This window comes from Paralichthys olivaceus, chromosome 17 (genome assembly GCF_024713975.1).
Source record: "Paralichthys olivaceus isolate ysfri-2021 chromosome 17, ASM2471397v2, whole genome shotgun sequence".
NCBI classification, from domain to species: domain Eukaryota; kingdom Metazoa; phylum Chordata; class Actinopteri; order Pleuronectiformes; family Paralichthyidae; genus Paralichthys; species Paralichthys olivaceus.
In genome coordinates this window covers 10,201,906-10,224,806 of record NC_091109.1, presented here as the reverse complement: position 1 = coordinate 10,224,806, position 22,901 = coordinate 10,201,906, and the positions used below count along the sequence as shown (strand labels likewise).

At 39.8% G+C, this 22,901-nt stretch overlaps 2 protein-coding genes across 10 annotated transcripts; both read right to left on the bottom strand.

Annotated features, from left to right (window-relative positions):
- Positions 1-17: 17 nt before the first annotated feature.
- Positions 18-10,704, bottom strand: LOC109629671 (copine-3-like). 3 transcript variants are annotated; one of them, XM_020087450.2, is made up of 17 exons: positions 10,487-10,704; positions 9,823-9,970; positions 9,427-9,606; positions 9,003-9,077; positions 8,842-8,913; positions 8,661-8,741; positions 7,529-7,618; positions 6,244-6,342; positions 5,785-5,871; positions 5,605-5,664; positions 5,354-5,487; positions 5,106-5,160; positions 4,926-4,977; positions 4,639-4,772; positions 3,688-3,924; positions 2,634-2,746; positions 18-1,475 (listed from the first exon to the last, which is right to left on the bottom strand). In XM_020087450.2, the coding sequence occupies exons 2-16, from the start codon at positions 9,952-9,954 to the stop codon at positions 2,636-2,638; spliced, it is 1,599 nt and encodes a 532-aa protein (XP_019943009.1). In that variant the 5' UTR covers positions 9,955-9,970; positions 10,487-10,704; the 3' UTR covers positions 18-1,475; positions 2,634-2,635. The 3 variants fall into 3 exon arrangements, with proteins under 3 accessions (XP_019943009.1, XP_019943008.1, XP_069369196.1); XM_020087449.2 differs by lacking the exon at positions 2,634-2,746; XM_069513095.1 differs by lacking the exons at positions 2,634-2,746; positions 7,529-7,618; positions 8,661-8,741; ... (3 more) ...; positions 9,823-9,970; positions 10,487-10,704 and adding an exon at positions 7,249-7,290.
- Positions 10,705-10,801: 97 nt separating this feature from the next.
- Positions 10,802-22,610, bottom strand: LOC109629705 (copine-3-like). Of its 7 annotated transcripts, XM_069513093.1 has the most exons (18): positions 22,426-22,575; positions 20,958-21,150; positions 20,306-20,485; positions 20,083-20,157; positions 19,910-19,981; positions 19,377-19,457; positions 19,100-19,189; positions 18,498-18,538; positions 16,756-16,854; positions 16,525-16,611; positions 16,287-16,346; positions 15,998-16,131; positions 15,550-15,604; positions 15,346-15,397; positions 14,685-14,818; positions 14,322-14,558; positions 14,115-14,236; positions 10,802-12,569 (listed from the first exon to the last, which is right to left on the bottom strand). In XM_069513093.1, the coding sequence occupies exons 6-17, from the start codon at positions 19,399-19,401 to the stop codon at positions 14,126-14,128; spliced, it is 1,125 nt and encodes a 374-aa protein (XP_069369194.1). In that variant the 5' UTR covers positions 19,402-19,457; positions 19,910-19,981; positions 20,083-20,157; positions 20,306-20,485; positions 20,958-21,150; positions 22,426-22,575; the 3' UTR covers positions 10,802-12,569; positions 14,115-14,125. The 7 variants fall into 7 exon arrangements, with proteins under 7 accessions (XP_069369194.1, XP_019943080.1, XP_069369192.1 ...); XM_020087521.2 differs by lacking the exon at positions 18,498-18,538 and having other exon boundaries at positions 22,426-22,610; XM_069513091.1 differs by lacking the exon at positions 14,115-14,236.
- Between the last annotated feature and the right edge of the window lie 291 nt (positions 22,611-22,901).

Sequence of the window (22,901 nt, the reverse complement as noted above, 5' to 3'; positions counted from 1 at the left end):
ATAAGCATACAGTTCAGTTAGTAGTGAATTAGAGGTACTTTATTGAAGCTTGATGCACTTTTTGGATTTTGACACTAAGGCACGTGATTTATTTCTGTTCAGCATGAAACATCACATACATGTTTTCTAGAGTTCATGGTATAAATCATAAAAAAAGGATTAACATCACAATGGACATGACATTGAAAGAATATCAATAAACTGTACTGTGTCTACCTTCTACGGTGAGCTTGCGTAATACTGATACACTCAGATGTCAGTTTATTAGAAACTAACACTAATCCAACAGTCCTGTGATAAAAATTCTCCATAAATCTTTTGATGTTCAGTTTGTGTTCACCAGTAACAAGGCTCCAGAAACATCTTTAAAAAGTTGAAACCGGTTCCTGAACAGAGACTTAACCTTAACTAAATAATTAAATGGTCGTAAATGTCAATGAATTTTTTTCCAGTCCTCAAAATGTTTCAGATTCATACTTATATCATATTATGGGTAAGTGCAACAAGAGGCATGAATGCAAATATATACTCCATGTGCCAAATACAACAGAAACTACAAAGCTACAAATAGTATGGATGTAAAAAATATGCAACTACAACTGCGACCTATCTATGCTTCTTGACTCTTACATTTTATATGTATCGCTGCAGCCAAACAGGCATGAAATATAAAACAATATAAATGGCACACTCTTATAAAGCATTGAAACCAGCAGGAGGGTAGTTTACAAAAGGTGTCATGCGATACCGGAACAAGCACCTAATGCCACTTTTTATCCAACACAGACATTTTTATGATGAACATGCATATATTTGTATGTCTGTCACACCTGATCCTTTTTCTTTTGCTTTTCATTATGTAGATATAGGAAAGAGCTGTCAAAGTGGAGTTTAAAGGCTCTAAAGCGTTTTTTTCCACAACAATGACTTCAAAAATCATGTAATAAGACCTTCTGACTGAGACATGAAGAGTCTTGTTTTAGTAAATACAACATAAACTCTACTTTTTTCTTTTCAGGAAATCTTTTTAAAAGTGCAATTCTCTGCCTATTGCCTCAAAATGGTGGAATGAATTAATGATTTTCTTTTTTTAAGATTTAACAACACAGACGACCTGCTAAAAAATGAACATACATGGATGGTAATGTCTAATAACAGCTACATGTATTGTGACACTTTAAGAAGAGAAACTGGACAGGAGTGTGGAGTGTTCATGAAGCATGTGTGTGTTTCTGTTTCATTTAAGTGGTGGGTTTTATTTTCTAATTGCCTGATGAGATGCGATGCTGAGAAGCTGATGATGTGGTGGTGTCTCTGGTTTCCTCCTCGTACTGTCAGATGGTCCCTGCAGGGTTTGGTGCAGGGTTTGGTCCAGGGTTAGAGACGGGTGGATTCAGCTTCATGATATTGAAAAACTCCACCAGCTGACCTGGGACTTCTGCCAACACACTCTTCGCAAGCGCTTCTTTTGGAGCCTGTAGTGCAAAAGAGCGAGTTTTAAAAAAAGTATAAAGCATTCATTGTGTATGTAGAGATTATTCATTTTGTGATCATTATCATCACAGACTTTATTAGATGATCATGGTTTAGGTAGAAAGTCATGCAGATGAGAACAGATGAAAGGAAAATTTCACCCTCTTTGTTTTTATCTCTAGATGTGACTTTGGCTACATCCACACTAATTTTAAGACACATTACTTGTGTACTCTGTTGTGATTTATAAACTCTGGGGACATTTTAATCTAGACGGGCAGAAACGGAGACACTTTCCAGTCTTGACTACCAGCAGTGAATGAAAAGAGATGTGCACACTCACTTTCAGTTCCACCTCATCGTCAAACAAAGGAAAGAAATCCTGTAGTGTATAGTATGGTGACATGATGTGCATTTACAGGCGTGTTATATGGACAGAGATAACTTCTGGTACGGAGCTAAAATGCTCGTCTGGACAGAGATGGATTTCGTATGTTATGTTATGTATTAGATCCTATTCACTTTTGGGGGGGATCGAGGAGTTTCTTTTCTTTGACATTTTGAGACATTTTAGGGGACGTATCCAAATTAAAATCCGGATCTAGCCAGGGGCTGTTGGGCCTTGGTGGAGGCTGAGGTATGCGCTCTACTGAGTTTTAAAACCGAAATGTGGACGTAGCCTTTGTCACAATGGAACTTCTCTCACTATATTTCAGGCAGCCTTCAGATACGTTGCTTGAACTTGCTCTTCTCTTTTTATTTACAAACCAGCCATGCAAAAAATATATTCGGTTGGGGTTACGAGTACCAGCCTTGAATCCAATGACTCACACAAAACCAGAGATTGTTTGCTAATATATGAAGCTGTTATTTGAGCTATGCTGCAAATATATTGAATTTGTGAAATACCCAATAGAAAAATAAAATAATAAACCCAGAACTAAAACTGGTATCTCCTGTGATCGAGAGAGGAGTTTTCCCTTTTATATGAACAATCTTGAACACAACAGGGTTGGAGAAGCGAGTAGGGAGAAAAGTATGAATAGCAGCATCCTCATGGGGTGATTCATGCAGTGAGTGAATGTGCCAGTCAATTTCATATGGGCCAAGCACAGACTAGGATGGTGGTGTGGATCAATGACTTTGAATATTCGGGGTACCCCTATGAAGGACTGGGATCGTGGGGAGGCTTCAGTTTGAATAAACTGAAGAAGGAGGCCACTTGCTGAGGTAACTCGGCCAATACACTTTGGGCAAGAGCCTGGCTGGGCGCCTGCAAAGACATAAATACACAAGGTAGACAAATAAGCTAAGAGATCTAAGTTGAGGGGCTCAGAATTAGGGGGGTGGCCATGTGTGCGTTATTTCAGGTGATACAGTTATTTATAAGTATTAATCAAGAAGAACTATAACTTGGAACAAATGTACAGTCATCAAATTTAAATTAAGAATAGCATTACATCCAATACAAAAATAGCACTACATGATGTCTCTATTACTTTGTCCACTGCCTCATTATTTTCATCATAACATTTTTACACCTCTGCTTCCTGCTTTTAAAAACAAACTGCAGTAACATTTACTCCCAGTATTTTTTTACTGACTTGCTTTTGTAAGTAATTTCTCTTCTACTTGAGCTTGATGTCAGTAGTAACACTGAGTGGCTGTGAACACAAGCGTACCGTCTTATTTCCAGTGTCTCTGTGTTACTGTGTTAGCATGTTTTGCTGCTTTATCCCGACTCAGTTAATGTTGATGTTGATGTTGTCTTCATTACTTATTACAGCTTATTAACTGTTGTACATATAAACGTACACTTATTCTGCTCAAGCACTTATTGCTCTCTTTTTATTTCAGGGAACTTTCCAGCCGATCCTATTTGAATTTGATGGGTACTTTAGCTTAGCAGGGAGTGATACTGTCTCTCCATCTCTGTCTTTCTCAGTGTCTTGGATCGCAGAATAGTAATTGCAGACTAAGAGAGGCGACTGCATCAGAACCACTTTTTAAAATTAAGTAATTTTATCTGCGATCAGATAAAAAAATGGCCGTCCCTATATTTGTGAGTTTGAAGTCAGTTAAACTGAAAATGTTGCAGTAAAGTGATCAGAAAAAAAGTCTGCATGCAGGTTTTATAGCAATGAGTTGTCTTATTGAGGGGAAAAAATGACACCAGCCGCATTTCCATGTTACATAAGAAGTAATGTCACCTACATTTTGGAACTGCCTGAATGGCACAAACTGGACGATGTCTCTCATGGCCGTCTCTCCAGTCTGAGAACGCAGGCGTCCATCGTCTCCATCCAGGAACTCCATGGCACTGAAGTCTGCCCCCCCTACTCCGATAATGATGATTGACATGGGCAGACGGGAGGCATTGACGATGGCGTTGCGGGTGTCATCCATGTCTGTGATCACTCCGTCAGTGATGATGAGCAGAACGTAGTATTGCTTCAGGAGGAAAACAACAACACAGGCAGAAGAAGAATAGTTAAACTGTAAACTCTGTGAAATGACATTCAGGTTTTTATCACTGATACTGGCTTCTGTAAAAGATTCCCAAACATTCTTTATCTTCTGGTTCCTCCTCCTGCATTTTTTAGACTGGTTGTTTGTAAAGCATTCTTAAATCGGTTTAAAAATTCAGAATAATATAATCCAAATAACAAATCCAGTAACTATGAGCCTGGCATCTGAAAAATGCTTACAAAGGTAATCACTGTGCTACTTTCATAGAACTGATAATATGGTTAAAGCTATAATGAAATCTCCCTGCACCCCAGTGAAGATCACATTATACAAACAGAATATGAAAATCAGTACTGATATATATCAGGCAGTATCAGAAGAGCATGTTCACTTTAGAACTCAAGCCTGATTTGTGTTAGATAGTTGGGAATACACCACCATTGTGAAATGAAAGCTGTGTGTTTAGAGCTACTTTCAATAGCTAATGAAATGTATTATGTTGTTTTTCCTGTTTGATCAGTGAAGTGTCTTTCAGCCAGAAGACTAATACTGCTGAAGTGTAAGGAGTGTGGCCTTTGTAATTATCTAATGGCCGAGTACTCGATCTGTTAAATACAGCGACAATATGTTGACACAGGCTGGTTGTGACAGTTTACAGTTATAGTTATGGAAATGGCAGCAAAGGCAAACACTCACAGATGCAGTGCTCTGCTTGAGGGCTTGATTAGCGAAGCACGCCACGTGGTTGATGATAGGGGAGAAGTTGGTGGGGCCGTAGAGTTTGACTTGGGGCAAACAGACCCTGTAGGCATCTACCACCCCTTCAACACCTTTGCACGCACACACACACAAACACAGGGTCAAGATTTGTATCAACGCAACAAAACTCCAGTATGTAATAAAGTACTCACGTGTATTAACTGCTTGTATACAGTAAATAACATCACAACGTGTATCTGCAGTTCATTGATTTGTGAACACACCTGTACAGAATGGATTTGCTGGGTTGAAATTAAGAGGAAACTGGTGCGAAACCTGTAAAACACCACAGTCAGATATAATTTTCTCTGCAAAACCACACTATCACGAATTCAGTGTTCATACTGCATTTGAACAGCAGCCCTACTTTTGCATGTATTTCTAATCTTTTATTTAAGCTTTACCTGCCATGTGGGAGGAATCTGGGCTCCAAAGCCAAAGGCAGGAAACATCTTGTCACTACACAGAAAAGAAAACAAAATGCTGCTTTAAAAAACTAATTTTTTATAGTTTAACTTCATCAAGACGTCTCAGAAAATTTGGAACAGACTTTAAGTCATTTTGAAACTATCGCTTCCATTGGCACAGACAACAATTCTGTATGTAGAGTTATAAACATATTAGACTGTGGTGTTGTACGTGACATGTGTACCTGTCATAGTCCTGGATGACGTTGCCCACAGACCAGATAGCGGAGAGGTACTCGTTCACACCCTGAGGGCTGATGTAGTGGAGAGACTGAGGAGACCTGGGATCCCCGTTGGAGCCTGTGAAGTCGATAGCCACCTGACGACAGATGCACAAGTGATGCAAGGAAACAGGAAATGCACATATCATTAGTCACTGGAGATCACCCATGGGTGAACAAAAGCTGATATTAATAGCCACAACGCCATGACTCACAGTGAAGTTTATTTGACAGCCTCCCATGATGTAATCCAGGAATGTATACTCCTTCACCACCTACAAAGATAAAACAGGTGCTTTAAAGAGGAGTGCTGTAGAACATGGAATACCACAGACCACATGCAAATACTAATCACACCTTTTACACAGCACAACAAGACAAACACAGAACTATACCTTGCAAAGCTTTACGCTCACAACCCCAGAGTTCTTGTAGCCTTTCTTCTTCTGTTTCTTCTTACTGTTGATGCAATCAAACTCTGCCTATGAGGAAACACGACAGCTTAAGTTGATGATCTTACTTTTAAAACCAGGTTTATTTTTTCAGTCTGTTGCTTTAAACGTATAATGTGTAACTGTGGCTGTGAATCATGTTCACGGATGAGGGAATTTACTAAAGGTTGGAAAATTGTTGGAAAGACACAAGTCACCAAAATATGTAACATAGGTCGCAATAGTAGTTAAAAAAGAAGTTACACCGACCACAGCCCACTCAAATACAAAATTGAAATAAATAAAAATTCCAAAATGGAATCTAAACAATGTAAAATGAAAGTAACGAGCAATAACAGCTGATTTCTGTTTTTGTTTTGTTGTTAAGTGAAACAATGTCAACACACCCACACCCACTCATACCGGAGAAGACTGTGTTGCTTCTTGGAGGCGTGTCATCGTGGTCTCAAAGGCTCCAATGAGATCATGAGAACCATCGTTGTCATAGTCGTAACACTCGACCTGGAAACAGGTTTAAAAAATACATGGTGATGTGACCGACCTGGCCAGGAAGAAAGAAAAACGTTCACACAGAGAAAAGGTTTCTCTGAAGGAGTCAGTTCACGAAAAACTACAAAAAAAAAAGAGAAACTGGTTTTCAGTTATTCAAACTAAGAAACTGTCACTGTGAAATTTACATATCTGCATAGATTTTGTAATGCTGTCACTCAAAACCCTAGTGCACTTGTGCTTTGATTTGCTCTGTTTGTGCTCAAACTGTGCGCTTGCCCTCAGTTATTATGCTTGGATGGATTTCCTGCGCTTGAGGAGAAGAGCTGAAGCTGGAGTGCAGGAAATCTATCCAACTATCATAATGTTTGAGTGCAAGTGCACATTTTGCATAAGCAGGTGCTACTTGAGTGCAATTGCAGGGTTTTGAGCGAGAACATTATTAAATCTGAGCGTAAAATCAGTGAGTCCTGCTCTCAAACTGAACAACCACACACTTAAAAAGAAAATAGAGATAAGGAAAAAAAAAAACTACCTGCACAGTCAAATACCACTAAATGTAAGAGATGAAAGCTTGGTCATTTGAGTGAACTCAACCTTTAAGTTTACTAGACGCAGAAGATGTAGAAAACAAAGGAAACAAACAACGTGCAAAAGTGAGATCCAGAACATGACTCTCTGGGAAACAGCAGCACTACACAGACACAGTGACGTGATTTAAAGAAGACGAGTTGCAGTCTCAGACAAATGTTTTCTACGAGAGGATCGAGTTGGATGAAGGAGAGACGGAGCGCCGGACACCATGTATGAGGTGGTGTCTTGTATTAATCCCCATCTACTTCAGGCACACACTTAACACCCATTAAAGTGATGGCGAGATGAGAAAAGACAAACACTGCAACGCTCTGGGTAACTCACATGTCTTGTGCGCTTCGAAACGCCTTCCTTCCTGACATGTTTGCTTAAGAGGTTAAAAGAGTATATATGATCAAGCTAATACTGAATACACTGTGGGTTCATATGTTTTCACACGTCTGAGAAGGCGATCCAACACAGAAAAACAAAAACCAATAACTATTTGCTTCGTAATAGAAGCTCAAATTGTTTTGTTATGTTAAACACATGAAAATATAAAGTGCCACTTGAAGATGCACGTTCCAGCTGTGTTAGATGTTGATGTTAAAGAGGTGTTAGTTACTTTTATCGATTTGTCCATTTCTCCTCCACAGAGAGACTGCAGGGGGATTCGAAAGGGTTTCCATGTTGGATTCAAGTTGTTGTTCACCACCTGAGGACAAAATATGTGAAGATTATACAAACACATAATACTTCATATCTGGAACATGCAGATTCATGTTGTCATAAGTTTCTGTCAAAAATAACTAAATTTTTGGAGTAAAACCTTGACACAAGGTGCTGCTAACAATTATTAAGAATTAAAAGAGAAAATGTGGAACAACAGAAAGAAAAGGAATAAATTGACTCTTAATATCAAATCTAATTATTACAATGAGGCAATTAAATATGCAAGGAAAGTCCATTTCATCTGATAACCTCAAAATCCTTTTCTAAAACTACAAACTTTAAAAAACAATTCCAACATTATGACTTTTCTAATTGAACAAAAGTGAGTTTGGTACAACACACATATTACTCATAGGCTATGGTGTAATAAAGTTCAAGCCATCGGGGCTTCCTCTTGTCAAACTGACAGACATCAGTGTTAGAACAATTTTTAGTTTCAAGTTTCTAACCCATAAGTCCCTTCAAGGAAGATGAAATGTGTCATTATGACATTACTTCATCATTATTAATAATTCATTTAATAAGAGTTGTCAAAATAACACGTCAATTCGATTTTAAAAAAGGATGCACATTTATCATATTCTATGATGCCCCTTGATCCCATACAAGAAGGGGGCAATTATGTTTTATCTTATTGCAGTCTTTGAGTTTCACTCTGTGTCACTCTGTGTCAGTAGATTATTTACCAAAAGTAAACATTACTCAGACCCTTCTTTTTACCACTTCCCCAACTGTCTAATGAGGGCAGAAGCATAAAGCATGAGCTATGCAGGGACAGATGAAACGGTGGAGATCCATATACCTTATGTCTACATATGTTCATTTATTATTTGGTCCACTATTTAACCTGCCTTTAACGGCAAATATTGACATATGCCATTATTTATATTAATCACTAAGCATTTCATTGAATAGATTCAGTTTAAATCGCCATGACAGCCCTAACTTTAATATTTGTATAGGAACTGTAGCTTTCCCTATACAGCCAGTGGCAGCACCATCATAGCAGTTTTGGGTGTGTTTACCTCCGTCCTGTGAGCCAGCTGCCATCCAGTTGGTGTCTGCTTGTAGAACTCTAGGTACGGGTCGGACTTCCCAAAGAAATCCTGGATATTAACAAAAGAAAGAAACATACAATTAAGATAAACCTGAATGTCTAAAAGAAACTTAAGTGAGTATCTAAGGGTTGAGAAGAAACACACGTACCTTGTTATCAAGTTTCCTTGCTTGCACCTCAAAATTCACCACCCTGTTGTCCTTTATTTCCTCTGCATTTATCTACGGCAAAAAAGAAGGTAAATAACGACAGAACAAAAATAAATACAGCCAAACATTGAAAAAGGTCTCTCTGGTTTTCTGCCACTCACTGTGATGGTCCCTTTTCCTGCAGGAGACTTGTTCTTCAAGACGAGCGGTCGGGTCAGTTTTTTACTGGACACAACCTAAAAACAAAAAATCATCATTTTAAATTTAATAATGAAGAGGCCGCAGAAGCAGCAGAATGAAGAAGCTCAACCTGCAGATGAGTACAACACTGCAGACTCCAGACCACATGGCAAATTACACAAACAAACAATCAGGCAACATTTGAGATCGGATTATGCTGAGAGAGACAACACAGCTACTGTTTATCAGGGACGTTAATGCTTCATGTCCGTCATGGAGAAACAGTGGCATCTTATTACACCATATGTGTCCTACCACTGCGGGGGGGTTTAAGGAGCTGAAACCTAAACATGAACTGTGGACACTGTGAGTCATCTTCTTCCACAAACAGAGAGAGGACTTCACCTGGCCCAAGGTGCACTCCAGCTCCCCCAGGAAGTCATCGTCACTCAGGTCAACGGTCTTGTTGTCGATGTCGTAAACCCCTAACTTCAGCTTCTGCACGATTTCAAAGTAGTAGTCGATGACAAACTTTTTGGCAAACTTCGGGCTGAGGCAGTTCTGGACTTTCTCCGTGCGTCCCAACTGTGAGGAAAGATTGGATTTGCCGTGTGAGGGAGCCTGAGGAGCACGATTTCTGTTGGTACACAAGCATTGATGCAACAGGATGTGGACATGACATGATCAGGCAGTCAACGATTTACACTGCCACACCTCGGAAAAAGTGTTCTGTCAAGAGTCTGATGTCATAACACCCAGACCCACCAGTTCACTCATCTTAGCTCCAAACACCTCACTGACCTCATACCACTTAGAGTCCGAGCTGCTCATCAACAGGACACACAGGGGGTCCGACTTGGAGCCGATGTCTTTGTCCAGCAGATTCTCACAGGACACGGTCAGCTCCACCTTCGTGACACACTGGGCTGCCATGTCTGCAAGAGACGAGCTGGAGAGGACACACGGGGACACTTCTGTTGAGGACTCGTGGAGATTGGTTAGCCGACTGGTTTGTTTACAGATGTTAGCATGGGTGTGTGGAAGCCAGCGCAGGGAACTGGTGTTAAAAGTAACATTAAACACTGAAGAGGGAAGAGGCTCTTTTAATCAACCCCTTCCTTCCTCTGTCAGATTCACGGTGAACAAATAACAACACAAACACAGCAGGAGCTAACTTCACGCTCCAAACATACTACAATGCTAAAGTCGCGGTTAGCTCCTACTTTTAGCTTCACGGAGCTCCACCATAGACTTTATGTGTATAAAGAGAGACAGTCCCAGAAAGCTGGAGGAACAGTGTGTGACTCTCGTGGAAAATACGAGTCGATGAGTTTTAATGAAGCTCAGTGGGTGTGGAGCACAACCGACCGCGGCTGCCTGGCGCAAACGATAGCATTTAAACACAGCTAGTGTTTGACAGCTAGCTTGTTTCGATCATCCGGTGCTAGTTTGGTTTAAAACTCACCTTCAGAGCTGTGAGGCCGCAGGATGGGAACACGGTGCGAGGAGGTGATGGTGAAGGAGGTGAAGGAGGGTAAAGCGGACGAAGCGCAGGAGCTCGATCCCGGGGCTGAGCGCTAAAGCCCGCCCACACAAAAACCTTGGAGTAGAAACCGAACCCACCCCCACGTCTGCTGTCAGTGGTTCGTGCTGTCTCCACCCGTGGGTTGCTGCATTATCAGTGTCCGCCAGGGGGCGAGGTGTGGTGAGTAATGTGAGTAATGCTGCTGGGTATGGAAGATTTATTTCTGATCAAAGGACGCACACAAGTGGCTGAATCTGAGGTGTAAAAACATAAAGTATGTTTTTAATGTCATGACAATAAGGAAGTTGCACATAAAACATAAAAAAAACAATACTGATACATTGTGTTAGTCAAATTTGATATTGTTTTCTTGTTATATAACATTTACATAAAATATGTTTAAAATCAATGATAAACAAATATATAATGTATAAGGCAATGGCACGATAATCAGTGCGAGAAACGAGATGTACACTTGATATAGTGATAATTAACATACTGATATACACTGCCTGGCCACCAGGATTTATGCAGATGAAGTGATGCACCCATCATGATTAGTGCCTACTGTACAAGCCTGTGGGGGCAGTGCTATGATCTGGGGTTGCTGCAGTTGGTTCAGCAACATTATGTACCTAAAGAAGAGGTCAGCTGAATCTCACCTGAATATACTGAATGACCAGGCTTTTCCATCAATGGATTTTTTCTTCCCTGATGGCACAGGCATATTCCAAGATGACAATGCCCGGATTCATCGGGCTCAAATTGCGAGAGAGAGAAGGCTTTGCGCAGTAGTACCACTCTACCATCATCAATGCAAGATCTTGGTGAAAAACGAATGCTACACTGGATGGAAATAAATCTTGTGACATTGCAGAAGCTTATCGAAACAATGCCACAACGAATGCGTACAGCAATCGAAGCTAAAGGCGGTTCAATGAAATATTAAGAGTGTGTGACCTTTTTTTTGGTAGGGACTTTTTTTTTTGGCCAGGCAGTGTATAAACATAGACAGTTCATTTTCATAACAGTCAGTTGAGTTTGAGGTTTTACTTTCTCCTGTTAAGACAGATTGAGCTTTGTTATGTAAACACGTGTTTTACCATATGAGCCTGTCCACTAGTGTAGAGAATGGCTCCTTGAGATTCTCTTGGTCTAACGTTCGTATATAAAAGCACCAAACATGACCTCAAAAATAGAAAGAGAGACGTGCAAAAACATCAGCAAGGATACATTGCAGCAACTTCTGTAGTGCAAAATCTACAAAAGATATGAAATCTATTCATCCGTTGAATTCTCATACGTAAACATCACTGAAGATTTCCTGGGGTTTGGCAAAAACAAAACTTTGACCAAGGTCTGTGGTGTCAATGGAAACTGCTTCATTCAGAGTGTTCACTGTAATATGGAAACACATAAGCAGAAACACATGGAGAACTCCTGCCCTTTCATGGGTTTCAGTTTATCACTGACCAGATGGCCGTTTGAAGGTGCCTCCGTTTTTCTACTGAAACCAAAGACCTTGAGTCAAGTCACACACAATTCAACTGATTCATTAGCGAAGTGATAAAATAAGAAATAATAAACTCTGAAAAATCCTGGCACTTGAGTCACATGGAGTCATATATATGTGTCATATTAATATCTATAAATATCTACACTATAGGGAAGTCAACAAACATTAGGAAACATTCGGGGGTAATCTGGCTTTGTCAACTATGGATCTCAGATTATTATTCTATGGATTATTAGTACATCTTTTCACATGCTTGTATAACCACGTTATGAGTAATAAATACACATGAAAGAAAAGGACCTTTTCCAGAGTTTAAGTGGCCTTTGTAGGTGTGATATTGAGGAGAAAAGCTGATTCTCAAGGTGCATCACTGGGGGGTGCTGATGCTGAGAGGTCAGGGAGAGGTGTGTTGCTGTGGGGTGGCTTCAAACCCACAGTGTTGAAGAAGCCCGTCACCTGACCTGGGACTTCTGCCAAGACACTCTGGGCGAGCATTTCTTGAGGACCCTAAAGAGTCGGGGCAGAGGAAAGAAGTGAGAATTACAAATGCTGCATGTATACCAGGTTTCAAGAGAAAGAGCGGAGGAACTGCAGCAACCGAACATAAGAGGCAGTAAAAATTAGTGTGTTTCATGTCTTTGTTGCAAATTTTGATAAGACATGAAACCCTTCGGAGGAGTGCATTAAAATAATAAGCTGCTATTACCACAGCATTGCTAAACTTTGATATTATTGTGCAAACTTTTGTTTTAGTGGCAATACAAGCAACATCGCACAGTCCATTTTTGTTAGCTTATTAATGGTTTCTGGTGCTGTGGATCATGCAAAATTCAAGCAAAGATTAGTATAAGATTGTTAGAACAAACTATTACATTTAGAATTTAACAACCAGTCAGATCTCAGTGCATGCAAGCTGAGGGTATCACTTGGATACTACTGCTTTAAATTCAACAATATACCATATAAAACGTTCTTTGATTGCTTGCAAAACAAAACTCTCAATGTTTTAAAATCCAAAATCAAAGCCTCTGAACCACATCCACCACCATTTTTCAGGGCTCAGACATTATGCATCTCAATACTAACATCTACATATTGTAATTGATTAGTCTCTTTCTGTAATATCTCATGTTCAGCTTCTCTGCGCAAAAAAATGAATGAGTTGAAATTGGATTTTTATTGTACAATCAAGTCTTGCTTTTCTGTCAAGGCCATAGGAGACTTGTTGCTGCCATGTTAATGTCAATACTAAACTATGGAGACGTTATAAACATTACATTTATAAACATTATATCCATCTTCCTGAATATTCAATACTGTCTACCAGTACTGAGATTAATTGCAACACTGTTTGCACTGTGATCCGCTCTCACATTCTCTCTCACTAAGTACAAATAAACTCGTGATTTCTGTTTCTTAATACTAAATTATGTTTTGTTTGACCAGTGATAAACTTCCCATGCCTAATCTGTGGGAATTAAAGAAGGAAAAAGGGATCAAAACAATAAAGAAGTGTGGGTCTATTCCTCTGCATGTTCTGAGCAAATTACGTAAGATGCACTTGCAGAGTATCTCTATGGGCTTTTCTTTACTTTCTGACTTGGACAAAACAAGTTTACACAATTATACAATTTGTACTTTTTGCAACCAAGTGTGGACATCAGTTGAGAAGGCGATGCCTGAATAAGCCCCAGGACACAGCAGCTTACACACTGCTAAAAGAATGTGGTCATGTGCAATCAGATCATGATCATGTGGTCATGGGTGGATTCACCTTTTACTTGGAGGTGCCCACCTGTGATTGGATCACAAAAGATACATGTTTATGCCATGTCTGCCCATGGCCAGAGACAGACCTGCTAAATATCAGATTCATTGGTGCAACAAGTAAAATGATGGATTTTTGGGCCCACTCTGTTGCCCTGTACTGCCTTTCACACTGTAACCCATGACGAGGATTAGATACTGTATGTTGATATATGAAGTAATGCAGCTATGGATCAAATAAGGGAAAGTGAGAGGAGAATAGGGTTGGTAAGTCAGGAGGAGTACCTCCTAAAGTTCTAGGAAGGACTGGGTTCGTTGGGAGGCTTCAGGTCAAATAAATTGAAGAAGGAGGCCACTTGATCGGGCAACTCTGCCAGTACACTCTGGGCAAGGGCTGCAGTCCCTGCCTGAAATAAGATGTGAGGACAATATTTCAGGATTTAAAGAAGATCAGGTGGTACATGCCGACAAAGACTTAATAGATTAGCTTACATTTTGGAACTGCCTGAATGGCACAAACTGCACAATGTCCCTCATGGCAGCCTCGCCTGTAGCCGAGCGTAAATTTCCATCATCTCCATCCAGGAACTCCATGGCAGTGAAGTCCGCCCCCCCTACCCCGACTATGATGATAGACATTGGCAGACGAGAGGCGTTGACGATGGCGTTGCGGGTCTCGTCCATGTCTGTGATCACTCCGTCAGTGATGATGAGCAAAACAAAGTATTGCTGGGAAACAACACAGAAAGATTTGTATTGGGTGGAAAGAAGAACTTGCTGTTCAATAACAAAACTGCAAAACTTTAATAATGAACAACTACAGTTGTAAATTGAATTTCAAACTCTGTAACTCACAGAGGCAGTATCCTGCTGCAGGGCTTGTCTGCCAAAGTGGGCCACATGGTTGATGACTGGAGAAAAGTTTGTGGGGCCATAAAGCTTCACCTGAGGAAGACACTGCTGGTAGGCTTGCACCACACCTTCTATACCTACAAAACAAAAAAGAAAGCAAACACACACACAAACATAAGTGAACAGTAATCCACTCAGAAAATATATTTCCATGTTGATTTAGCACAAATGGTCACCACATCACAACATGATGATCAATTATGTGCCAATTTATGGGACAAAGACAATCTACACGGAAATTAAAATGTCTTGTGAGACGTTGAAACAAACACGTTCCATGATTATTCTTCAACATCAGCAAATGTATTTACAACAATGTAAAACACACAGCAAATCCAATTACGCTTAATAATACTGACCACTTTAGTAGATATTTTGATTATCAAAATTGTTGTTTTAAATTTTCTGAAGACCTACTGATCAGTGATCAAATTTGTTGAAATGTATAATTCCTTCCTTTGTTGTTGACTATCCCATGCGTATATTTTATATCACAAATTCAACAAATTCCATTTGTGCCTCTAAATTTTCTAGGAATCCTGATTGTCACAGTCTTGATTGAGTCATCTCATTAATGCGGAAATTCCCATCTGTCTCTTGTTACCTGTACAAAACGGATTTGATGGATTGAAGTTGATGGGAAACTCATGGCTGACCTGTGAATACAAACAATTATAAATCCGGATTACTGTAATCTGACATGAGCTGAGATACATTGATGTTAATATTAATCTAACAAAGATTAATCATCACACGTTGAAAGGCCTATATCAACATCAGTGATGCTGTGACTGAAATAAACAATCACCTGCCATGTCGGAGGGATCTGGGCTCCAAAGCCCAAAGCAGGGAATAGCTTGTCACTGTGCACAGGAAGCAAAGCAGCATAGATGTTACCATTTATACAAACACGGGAGTAGACTAGAGCCCTGTTCAGATGTTGTACAAGACATGAACACATTACATTAGTGTTACCTACAGCTTCATTTAGACATAAAACACCTTTATGGTGCCCCACCCTTTTTAAGACACTTGATTACATCTTAGTCGTCTTAGAAGGCAGTACAAGAATGCGCTACTGCTGCATTTCTCTGATGACATTCACAGATCTGTCACGAACATTTCTCTGTTGGTGGGTGGGGACTAACACAAAAAACACATTCACTTCTTTCTTCTTCTTTTAAATCAACCCATTTTCTGTGTTTGGATTATCGGTGGCTCATGATGCCTCATAGAAAACAATCTGCTGTATTTACCTGTCATAGTCCTGGATGACATTACCCACTGCCCAGATTGCTGCCAGGTATTCATTATAGCCCTGAGGGTTGATGTAGTGGAGGGATACAGGTAATCTGGGGTCTCCATTGGAACCAGTGAAGTCAATAGCAATCTAGTACATAAATACAAGCATCAAATCAAATAATAGTCTGACATCACACAGTAAACATGGAGACACCATCACATTTAACCACGAGGTAAATATTTTGATTCTTCTTAAACATATATTTTAAAAAGGAGATTAACAAGAAAGTGTTGACCACGCACAGTGAAGTTAATCTGGCAGCCACCCATTATGTAATCCAGGAACGTGTACTCCTTCACAACCTGCAAATACATGTTGATGACACAAATTACTAAACCTTTCAAGAATAAAAGACAAAAAATAATCTTCTGTTGTCTTAAAGATACAACATGCAGCCAGATAAGAATGTGTTTGTCAGATATACAGAGGTTAATAGGAAACGTGAGCTCACAAAGGAAAAACTACATAAAACCAAAGTACCTTGCACTGTTTTATGACGATAACACCAGAGTTTTTGTATCCTTTCTTCTTCTGTTTCTTCTTAATGTTGATGCATTCAAACTCCGCCTGAGAGGATAACAAACACACCATGAGTGCTTAATATAGAATAAATATCCACCAGAAAATGCTTGTTAAAAGAATAAAAATCAGGTTTGTATTTCATTTCTTTCACGTTTCAGTTTTGTTCATGTTCTGGCACACAGAGCTCACCGCAAACGTCTGTGAAGCCTGTTGTATTTGGCAGAGTGTGGCCTGGAAGGATCCGATGAAGTCGTGAGATCCGCTGTTGTTGTAGTCGTGACAGTCAACCTGAGAAAAACATTCAGGAGAAAACAAGACACAATCAGTCGAACTCTCTTTGACATTAAATGAGCGATAAATAAAAGATTCAACGGATAACTTTTCATCAGTGTGTGGACATTAAAGATGATGAGACGAAAAGCATGCTATAGGTGTTCAGACTATAGGACTTTCAAAGCCATTGGATCAGTGTGCAGTTCACACTACATGGGAGTCTTGAAGTCATACATTTGTACTGCATGGGGGTCACACACTAAGCTATCTACGTTTGGTCACAAAAACACACACGAGCAGTGACACGGTAAATCCGAATGATCCTCCTGCTCGTCTGTGTAATCTCTGCTGAAGCTGCAGGAGAGGTGAAATGCTTCAGTTGATATCACAGTTAAAAAGATATTTAAGAGTACATACGTAGCAATGCTAATTTGGGTTTGATAATTCTATATTGGGCTTAATCGTATAGTGTGAACTAGGCAGAGCAAAAGCACACACTAGCCTTGTGACTGGCAAACAGAGAGAGTGCAGCCCCTGACTGGCTCCTTTGGACCGGACCAGAACCTGCACACTGCAGCTTCTGACCTCCTTCAGTGAGGAGAGAGCAGTCAGGAGACAGGGCACAGCATGGAGCAGCCAGGACAGACAAGACAAACTGTGCTGCTACAGTCAGACTACAAGATGAACAGCTATGATAGCTCATGTTCAGATAGTGATCTGTCAGAATGGAAAACCTCAACCTGACCCATTGGTTAATTCACCTGTGGTGGAGTGTAACTCAGTACATTTACTCACTTATTGTACTTAACCGCACTCAGCAGTGATGTGGAGAGCAGGGGTCCACATTTACAAATACTTAAATCATAGTAGACAGTAATGAAGCTGTTCCAGTCAAAGACAAAGAGAAAGACTTCCTCTTCCTCACAGTGTACAACAAAATTTAGCTGCAATCCTCAAGGTGCAATATAAACATAGCAACAAACAAAAAAAATGGAATAAAAATAAATAAATAAAAAAGAATTAAAGTGTATATATGAGGTAGCAAAAGAAGTGAAATGGGTCAAACAGATAATGTGAAATTGTTCCCATTTCAGAATGTGGAAAAAAACAATCTGATTGGTTTACAAGTGATGTCTGGAACTACGTTTTCCGATTATTTCGACCCCACGTGAATTCATTAACGTTCTTGTATAGAACGTTGCTTCAGTTTGCACAGAATTATAACTTGGGTTCTTACAATGACACACGGGTTTATTGGGATAAACAACATGCTTTCTGTGCAGAGACTAAACGTTTCTGTCACACACAGGCTTCAAAATCCTCAGGAAACAGGAGACTGACCAATAACTAGCACATATTACTATTTATATGGACAAAAAACTACAATTTATCTTCACTTCAATTCATGTTTAGTCCCATGTTCCAGTGCCCCACTGTCCCAAACTGCTGACAAGGAGCACTAGAGTCAATGATCAACTAGAAACACACAAACACACACAGTTATCATTTAACAGGTACGTTTACCAATGGGTCACACTCTGCATAACTATGCATCCTCCTCAAGATGTTCGTAGGTTTGTCTACGAGTGTGACCTGCCGTGTCTCAGACACTGCATCCTTCAAATAAAGAGCACTCAGGGTGTTGACAGTAAACTCACTTGCACAGTTGATGGGAAAGCATCTCTTCCTGATAAGTGTGCTTTAACAGGTAAGAGGACAGAAACAAAAAACAGCTCACGTAAACTAATGCTTACACACATTTCCTAATTTGTACCAAGATTATCTGAACCTTTGATATGCACAAGAGACAAAAAACTAAACGTTGAGCTGAGAAAACATTATATAACACAAATCATAAGTAAATGTATGAAATAAGCTGTAAAAGACAATTGATTTATATTTAGAAATGAAGCTTAGAATTGTACATTTACATATTCCAGATGAAGCTGTAATGATAGTAAATTCAGTAAATGTGGTCTAATTATACAGACTTTGTACAGACTCTTAATATTTACATATCATCTGAATCCTCTCTGCACTCTCTCCAAACAAAACACGTTAAATAAACACTTATATCCGTGTATATTTTGATAATTGCTTCGTTGCATCAGCCTAGAAAATGCGATTGAAAATTGTTTTATTTTTAAAAATTATACAGAACAAAGGATTCATCGATTCATTGAAAAAATACTTTTCCAGGTTAATCATTAATGAAAATGTTATTTTAGTTTTTTTTTTAAAGTAAAATCTGTTTGTGTACCTTGATAGTTTTCTCCACATCTCCTCCGCAGAGTGATTGCATTGGGACACGGAATCGTTTCCATGTTGGGTTTAAGTTGTTTTTCACCACCTGGACAATGACACAGATTAACAAGGTGCACTTAGACCACCACGAGTCACTGATAAAAAGAGGCAGATACAAGTCACAGAGTCACGGTCCACGGCAAGGGTGTAGCAGAGTCAGAGTAACATATTCACAGAGTAACATAGTCATAGAGTCAGAGCGATGTCTTGTTATACAACCAGTATATCTGTACCTCTGTCCTGTGAGCCAGCTGCCATCCAGTTTCTGTCTGCTTGAAGAATTCCAGAAAAGGGTCAGACTTCCCAAAGAAATCCTAGAAATGGGAATGAAAGTTACATACAGCTCAACCAAACCAATACTTCTTACCACTAACTAGTTATGGGACATATTAGCTTTTGCAGAATATAAATATATATAAAGTAGTTAACAGATGTCCAGGTAGATGTAATACGTAAATGATCAAGCTGTATCGAGTTTTAGTTACATCCCCCACAGTGACTGCACTCCATATAACTCTATCAATCTCTTTATAATCCCTGATATGTATTTTTCTCCATGTGCATTTCTGAAAAGCAGCAGATTCCCATCAACTTGTCTAAGGTTGATGAAAAGGAGGCGAAAGCACAAGAAAACCAAGCTGATGGTCACAGTTCTTTCAGTCTCCAAAACTGTATCACAGTAGTTGCAGTAGCCCTGATAAAATGTAGTAGTTTATATAATTGAACTAAAAACAGCAGATTTTTTCTTCTTAGTAGTGATCAATACCTTTTTATCCAGTTTTCTAGCTGCAATTTCAAATTCCACCACCCTGTTGTCTGTTCTCTCCTCTGCACAGATCTACAAAACAAGAAACAACACTGTGTTAAAATGTGAAATGAGTTTGAATACACGTCAAACCAAAAATCCATAATCCTCCAATCTGAATGAAAGCTACTCACAGTGATGGTTCCTTTTCCTGCAGGCGACTTGTCCTTCATGACAAGTGGACGTCTAAGTTTCTTCGAGGACACAACCTAGAAAAAATTAAATAACATCACCTTGTGTCATTGTAGGAATTATTAGAAATGCCACAGGACGAAAATACAATAGTAAAGAAAAAAACTAATAAGTATGAGGACTACTGTGATGAATGTTCTGTTGAAGCAGGCAAAGAGTGTTTACCTGTCCCAAACTACACTCCAGTTCTCCCAGGAAGTCAGCATCTTGCAGGCTGCTGTTGTCACTGTCGATGTCGTACACTTCAAACTTCAGCTTCTGCACCATCTCAAAGTAGTAGTCGATGACAAACGTCTTGGAGAAACTGGGATTAAGGCAGTTGTTTATTTTCTCTGTCCGGCCAATCTAACACAGACACATGTCGCAGGGTCAGAGACGTGACTCACAGCAGATACGGACATTTCCAAGGTGACAGCAACCACAACTGAGGTATTTCACTTTGAAAACAACAAAATACTAAATGTTGGATAGGGACACATTGTTCATCCACCTTACCCAGAAAATGTATTTAAAAAACTTCTGCAGCCTAAATGAACAATTCAAGACAAAGAGCTGGATATATCTTTGGCTCCAACAGGCGTTCTACATCAGTAGTGATACTTGGTATTTTAATTTACATTAGGGTGAATGGAGAAAGTGTGAATATCACTGTACCCGTGTCACTGTATATCACTGCATTATGTTCATGTAAATCCACATCTCCGGTGTAGTGAGAAAAAGGTTTCTGATTCAGTCCACGTGTGAAAACTACATGATTTTAAGTTTCACTGAACAGCTGGATGTGTGTGTAGACGAACAACCTATTAAACCCACTTACCTCACACCAGTGGGGCCCAGAGCTGTTCATAAGAAGCACACACATCGGGTCGGACTTTGAGAGTACGTCCATGTCGAGCAGATTCTCACAGGAGATGCTCAGTGCCACCTTGGTCACGCAGTCTGTCGCCCGCGGACCTGGGTTCCCACCTGCCGCCATTACAGACTGAAGGACACACACTCACACACAGGAACTGACAAACAGAAACACAGTAAGTTACCACATCCTTACAAAACGATAAGACTTTAATATTATTTACTTAACCACTCGAGCTATCTCAACTTATAGAGTATGGGAATTTCAAAGAAAGAAGACATATATAGACTAATTATACACACTTTGCACAGACTCTTAACGTTTACATGTCATTTGTATCCTCTCTGCACTCTCTACAAACAAAACACGTTAAATAAACCACATTATATCGTAACAGTTTATTCTAGTTACATTACGATTTCAATTTTTTAATTCTATGACTTCTGTTCTCATTGAATTACGACTTCATTCTCATGCCATTACAACCTTTTTCTTTGTAAATTACAACTTAATTATTGTTACACTACGACTTTATATGTGTGTTGTGATTGTTGGGTGAGTGTTGTCAGAGAGCTGCTGACACACAACAAGCCTCAGAGCAGAGATGGCTTTCATCTGAAGACTGTCGTTTACACAAGTGAAATCCAAGTGATTCCCCATGAAGAACAACAGTCATCCATTAGATCTGACTCACCGTCAGTCACATCACGCTGGTTAACGGAAATCATGACTGACAGTGAAGTTCGCTTCTGAATCGAGGATAAAGGGAAAGTTAAGGGAAAGTTAGACAAAGACTATCGTTGTTTTAGCATCTTTTCCTGTTTAAACCTCTTTATATACAGTCTATGGTTTAAACACGTTGTTTTTAACCACAACACTGTCTGAAACCACATGGAAACCACAACACTCTCTGAAACCACATGGAAACCACATCAGAAAACATTCAATCTAATGAGACAAATCTCATGAAGACTAAAACACACAGTTCCAGTTGAGACTTCGATCTTCACAGATGCTCACTGATAAAATCAGAAACTGAGAACGAGTCACTGTCAGTGGAACCATCCCCATTACTAGCGAATCGGAAGCTAACTTCACTGACGGTCCGAGCTGCTGCGGGACAACGTCAGAGCTCAGATCACAACTCCTCAGAAAAGACACATCAAACTACAGCGTTATTTATATTCATATATTTATGTGTTATATTCAAGTAGAACAGCCATTAACTCTCGTCCAGTTACTGTTCACTGAACGAGGCAACGCTTGTTTTCCTTCCAGCTAACGGTGACACGCTAAGAAGAAAAGTAGCAGAAGAACCGAGTCAGTGGTGGAAGTGACTATTTAATAAACACCAACGTAAAAGCTGGACGTCTGTATTTATTCTGACAGAAACGTGAAGTCAAAAACAACCATTAATCTCTCCTGGTCCTACCTGGTTAGCCGGCTGGTAGCTAGCTGTCGTTAGGAACATTGAGAGACGGCGGTAGCTTCAGTGGTGGGCGGTGTCCGGTGCGTTCGTTTCCAGTTACAGGCACACCCCGGCGGCGGAGGCACACACAGGGGCGGTGCAGCGCTGCTGAGTGAATGGATCCAAAAACCTGCAGCACAACATCAGCATCTGACTGAGCAGAGTGAGACCCCTCCCCCCACTCCACTGACATCGTGAGACCAAGAGGCTTGTTTTACTATTTAGTTTTTGTGTTCCTATGTTGTGTAGTGTTTTATCAGCACCCTCAGTCTGAACACGACCTCCACACAATCTCAGAGGAAGTATTATCTTTGCAGTCTCTTCTCGTGTACATCTCATCATATATCATCCATATTACAGTAGCTCTAACTGGAATCTTACTTTTCATTACCGCTTGTGCACATTCCCCAAATCCTGTCATGTCCCAAAAATGCCCCAGA

Coding starts and splice junctions, on each gene's coding strand:
- LOC109629671 (XM_020087449.2), bottom strand. CDS start 9,954: ATGGCAGCCCAGTGTGTCACGAAGGTGGAGCTGACCGTGTCCTGTGAG. Junction 5,488..5,604: donor GCTGTCAAATAAACTTCACT/GTGAGTCATGGC, acceptor ATCTGTCGTCAG/GTGGCTATCGACTTCACAGG. Junction 1,476..3,687: donor CATTCAGGCAGTTCCAAAAT/GTAGGTGACATT, acceptor TTTGCACTACAG/GCTCCAAAAGAAGCGCTTGC.
- LOC109629705 (XM_020087520.2), bottom strand. CDS start 21,116: ATGGCGGCAGGTGGGAACCCAGGTCCGCGGGCGACAGACTGCGTGACC. Junction 19,190..19,376: donor AGCTGGCTCACAGGACAGAG/GTACAGATATAC, acceptor GTCATTGTCCAG/GTGGTGAAAAACAACTTAAA. Junction 16,612..16,755: donor AGGCTTCACAGACGTTTGCG/GTGAGCTCTGTG, acceptor TTATCCTCTCAG/GCGGAGTTTGAATGCATCAA.